At 36.3% G+C, this 5,514-nt stretch overlaps 1 protein-coding gene across 2 annotated transcripts; it reads right to left on the bottom strand.

The window, feature by feature from the left end:
- On the bottom strand, positions 383–4,743 carry LOC107608999 (phytoene synthase 2, chloroplastic). Of its 2 annotated transcripts, none has more exons than XM_016310808.2 (7): positions 4,243–4,743; positions 3,269–3,922; positions 3,107–3,157; positions 2,677–2,849; positions 2,162–2,397; positions 1,445–1,637; positions 383–728 (listed from the first exon to the last, which is right to left on the bottom strand). In XM_016310808.2, exons 2-7 carry the CDS (start codon positions 3,747–3,749, stop codon positions 549–551), a joined length of 1,314 nt encoding a protein of 437 aa, XP_016166294.1. In that variant the 5' UTR covers positions 3,750–3,922; positions 4,243–4,743; the 3' UTR covers positions 383–548. The 2 variants fall into 2 exon arrangements, with proteins under 2 accessions (XP_016166294.1, XP_016166295.1); XM_016310809.2 differs by having other exon boundaries at positions 4,247–4,743.

The following is a 5,514-nucleotide window of genomic DNA, read 5'->3' as shown; positions in this document are numbered from 1 at the left end:
AACTTTATTAGAATAATTATTGTATTATTTGAAGCCACCAAAAACATTTTTCAATTGGGTTATACTATAGGAACCCTAAAGTGTTTTCCTCTGGAAATGTATTATCGAATTAACCCACTCCTATATGCAAGTCTACCATATAGTGATATCAAAGACCGATATTGATATTCTAACAAATAATTTGTTACATTGACTGATATGTTATCAAATATCTTAATAAATAATTTTTTATATTAATTACATGAATAATTATCTAAAAAAAATATAATTAGATAATTATATAAAATATTTTACACTGTATTTTAATTCTCAAACCAAGACCAAGCGTTTACACATGATGGAACTAACTCCAACTAAATATTAACAAATACTATGCAATCTCCGAAAATCGCTTTATATATTAGAGATTAGAGAAGAATGAAAATGGCAAAAATCCAATATCAACCACAAGCGGATAATGTACACAACACAATATTTCATCATATACAAATTATGCCCTTTTTGCATTTTTTTTTTCCTACACAACTTTATGATGTTTGTAATTGTATCTATGCTTTCATTGCAGGAGATAACTTCCTTGATGGAGGAACCATAGATCTTGCATATGCAGTTGGTAAAGAAAATAACTTCTTGGCTTTGCTCACATAAGCCCTCTTGGTGAAATTGTTGTAATCATTTGCTTCAATCTCGTCCAATATTTGCCGATATAATAGCAAGGAAGCCCATACCTACAACAATCCCCAACGCCCTTTCAGTGTTCATATGATTATGATTAAATCATGAATAAAAAATGAACAATGAAGAACCACTTATACAAGAGTTAGCCTTAGCCAATAGTTGTAGAAAGCTATATTCCCTCATGTCTCGGGCATGCCTTAGACACAGCCGAGACATGCCGGGACAAGAATAAGGCCCAAGCTGTTTTATAGAAGAAAATAATAAAAAATGCAAGACTTTTGTCTGTTAGCTTGACATGTATTGTTTGGTTTTCCATAGTATTTTTCGACTTGGCAGACTAAGGACTAATTCGTCGCGGATTGAAGCTCTATTTGAGAGTTTGTTGTCAGTCAATGGGTTACTGCATGTAAAAGGTGGTATTCAAACTCCCGACACTTGTTTAAGCGGATTAGTGAACTAAGCACTAGACCAAAAGTTGGTTTAGTATAAACATAAGTCACTACCAAAAAGTATAAACAAAAGTCACAAGGAAACCCTCTAAAACAAAATGGCTTACAAGCACTATGAGGACATGCACATTGAACATCAAATTGTATTTATAATGGCATCAGACAACTTCCAGTTGATCCATTCAACAAATTTTTCCACACTGCAAACTCATAATTTTGTCATATCCAAGTTAGAATTCTGTTTATGTTTATTTTTAACATGACCATATGTTAAAGTTCAAAGCACAGACAAGGTCATAAAAGCATGGATTTCTTACCGGCCACCGGCTAGCTTCGTTAAGCTCTGTCACTCCCTTTTCTGCCTCGTCAAAGAACATTCTCGCCCTTTTAATTTGGCTCTTCATGAAGTTCCTCCATTTGTCTGTCACTTTTCCGGCAAATATGTCTTCATCCGAAAGCCCTGCCTGAGCCAACTCATCTTGTGGTAGATACACTCTTCCTCTGCTAGCACTGTCGAAAAATTGAACTAGTCATAATAAGATCACAGCCAAAACAAAATGCAGGTTCATTCTTGAGATGAGTCACATTGGAAAAACAAAGCATCACTTGTTAAGTCCATTAGAATCCTAATAAGGTAAGACATTGTACATATAGTGAAACACAATGTAACCTTGTTTAAGTTCCACATATTGATATGGTATGAAAACACCTTGAAACTGAAACTAAAACTAGAACTATGCGAAGCGTGAATGGTAGTTAACGCCAATGAAAGCATCTCATACAAGTTTCGACAAGTCAAGATCTTACCAAATACCAGAAAAGATACACTCAACTTGTATACTAACAAGGAAATAGTAAAGTACTAGAATCACATTATCATAATTTTGATTATAAATATTCACATTTAGTTGATGAAAACTTTTAATGGTCATAGTCAGAACTGAGAAGTAAACTCGACGATCTACAAGTACTTTTTTCCTTTGTTCAAGTTATCATACCATTTTTTACAAGAATGATAAAAATCGATGACTTACTCCTCTCCAACATCTCTGAGTATGTTTGTTAGCTGATTTGCAATGCCAAGAGCCAAGGCGGCATTATATACACTTTCCGTCGTGGCTTGTGAATCTGGCGAAATTCCCATGACTGGAACACTCATTAAACCGACTGTGCCGGCAACATAATAACAGTAGAGATATAGTTCATCAAAGTTCTTGTATCGAGACTTCCGAAGATCCATTCTCATTCCTTCAATCATGTCTTTGAATGGCTGTGTTGAAGCAAAGGAAAAAATTGGAAAATAAGTCCTCAAAGCTAGCTTGAGATTTGAACTTTGTTGCGGATGAAAGAATATAAAGCACGTAGAGTTAATCCTCATAAACGAATAAGTAAATGAAGGAATGCTCTAAACCAAAGACAAGAATATTAAGGATTTAATGAAATTTTACTGGAAAGCCAAAGCATGATGCAGTCCACAGCCAATACATTATGAAAAGACCTTGATTTTCATGCAATTTTCTCCTTTGGCCAACAGAATCCCATACCGTACCTGAATATCAACGGGAAAATTGGAAACTGTATCAGATAAAGCAGCATCGAGCATATCGAATGGACGGCCTTGGAAAAGCTCTTCCAATCTTGCTTCCCACCTATCCAATGCACTTGGTGTAATATGTGAAGCATTGGGACCATCAACAAGTTCATCTGTTCTCCTACACCAAACTGAAAAGGCAAGAAGCAACACAACATATTAAAGATCAGAAAGTTCCAATTGTCTTGGAAGTGGAAGCTTCATATTTGCTTGGGCGATGCGAACTACAAATAAGTTTCCCAGTGTAATTCTTTAGAAGTCCAGCTATGCTCAGTTTTTAATCAACTTACAAGAGACTATGATTTTATATCGAAAAAAGGGAAAAAGGAATAGAATCTAAATACAGAGAAAGAGATCATATACAAGCCAAATGAGCATGATCACTCACCGTATATCGCCCAGATAGCTTTTCGCCTTTCAGGAGTCATCAGGAGAGTTCCTGAAAGATAAAACTCCCATGTAAAAATTGGACTCAAACCATGCTGCAATCCCAAATTAAAAGTTTAAAACTTTAAATCCTCACTTGAAGGAAAGATAATAGAAAGCTAACCCAAGTAAAATGTCTTAGCATATTCTGCACAAACTTCTCCGCAGCGGCTATAAGCTTCGGTCAACAAGCCCAAGTTCCCTGGCATGGCAATATCTGGCTTCAAGTCAAGTTCAGTGGTTGAGCTCAGCTTCCTCTTGACCAGAGATGCTTGCTTCAGCACCACATCATAGACCTTCTTCTCCGATGAAACGGCTACTTCTCCTCCTGCAGTTGGGTTCGCAAGCACATTCGACAGCAGAGGGAAGTTACTAGCACTCTCTAGGCCGGATTGACCAACACGTGCATACTTCATATCAGTATTCAAAGAGCAATATCTAAATTTCTTTCTCTTATCCCTCTTTGCTTGAATTGACCCAAAGTCCCGGGACATAAACTTGGAAGAATCTAAGAGCCTCACGTCTCGGACAGAGTCAAGAAAGCCCATGGAGCTCGAGACCTCTAAGCTGGTGGAGGTAACAACCCATTGTAATGCCATAGACATGGCTAAAGCTCTTGAATTCTATCTACCTTCTCGTTAGACCAATTCCTATACTTTTCTAGTTCTTATAATCCTTCGGCGTAAAAAACTCAAGACAAATAATTAAAAGAGACTTGCTTTTATCCAAAAATGGAAGTCCTGATTCCTGAAAAATCAACTAGTTCTACCAAAGCAGTCTGTGATTGAAACAAAAACAAGAACCATATTCAGTATTTCACACAACCATTCTCATCAGAGAACTCATAAATGAGAGAATCCAAATCCAAAAACCAAAAATAGAATCTTTGCAATAAAGGGTATCAATATATAGTATTAGTTCACAGATAAAGCATGAGTTCTCTCATTCATTCCAGCACCACCCGAATTAGAGCAAAATACACAATATTATATTAAATTACATGAAGCTGATTGAACTCAACTATGCAACTTCCATAATCCACACGTATATCCAACCATTGAAAATGAATAAAATGGCAAAAGAGAAAGTCACACATACACACATAGAAGAATTGGTGGTTTGAGTTTTGACCCCCTCAGATCACAGAAAGAGAGGTTGGCAGCGTTGTTGCTCTCCCATTAATTGAACACATGGGATTGAAGTTGAAGGCATCAACATCATGGAGCAAGCAAGCACTAGATAAGAAACAAAACAAGGGCCACTTAGAGCAATTTTCACTTTCCACAACACAACGTGATGACCCACCAAACTCTCCACTCTTCTAGAGATAGCACCCTCCTTGTTGGTGCTAAATGCTAATAATTGTTTACTTTGTCTCTTCCTTTTTCCTTTTTTTTCTTTAAATAATATAATGTCCCTTTGGTACAAGGAAGGAACTGCCGTTTGAACTGTGAATATTCCTTCTTCTTCTTCTCTCTCCTGAGTTGTGCGCTGCTTCTACAGTGTACTACTACGATGGGATATGTGGAATTTCTTGTATTCAAGTTGTGAACAATGCTTGGTTCTGGGTTCCCCACGTTTGTCACCAAGTTTGGAAAGCTGCTTCTTGTAGTTCAACTTGTCTTGTACAGTGTTACCTTTTGTTCCGCTCGTTTGTTTTCGGGTCGGGTTAAACCAAACCCGTATCTTCCTTATCCGATTGGTTTGGTTTCTCTTTCTCCCCAACACAATCATATCTATGTTAATTTTCAAAGAAATGTTTTTAGTTTATCCCAAAAATAAAAATGTTAACTAATATTAAATATTAAAAATTAATTGTCTATACTATTCGAGAAAAATAATAGGATTTATCGTAATCTTTTGTGGGCATTAAAATTCAATCCGGATCCGAAAAAGTGAATCGGGCCTGACCCAAGAAGAGTGGGCGGTGAGAAGCGCGTTAAGAAAAGTGAAAATCCAACGAGGATAACACGTGGAGCCATCCACCCAATCAGCGGAAGATAACCTTATCACATGCTCCAAAGCTAACCCAAGACAGTGCCTGTGGGGCCATAGTACACGTGGCGTTCTCTCATTGCTTCAACTTCGTTAGTCTCAGATTTCCTTGGATCACACATATTGGTCTCTCTCTCTTCAAAAGCTACGGTAGTCACCCTGTTACATTTGATGGGTCAATTGCGCTTTTTCTCTTCTTTTATTATTAATTTAACGTGTGTTTGGACTTTGGATTAAAATTTGTAAATAATAGTTTTTCTAAAATTGGTTTTTGATTAAGGGTGAGTAAGTATTAATATGGTTTATATTTAGTAATTTTTATATTAAAATAGATTATAATAAATTAAATATTGTTTGAATTATATTTATTTTATC

The sequence above is a fragment of the Arachis ipaensis genome, chromosome B07, assembly GCF_000816755.2.
Source record: "Arachis ipaensis cultivar K30076 chromosome B07, Araip1.1, whole genome shotgun sequence".
Taxonomy (NCBI): Eukaryota; Viridiplantae; Streptophyta; class Magnoliopsida; order Fabales; family Fabaceae; genus Arachis; species Arachis ipaensis.
The sequence above is the reverse complement of the archived record's forward strand: the minus strand, read 5'-3'. Positions and strand labels throughout refer to the sequence as shown.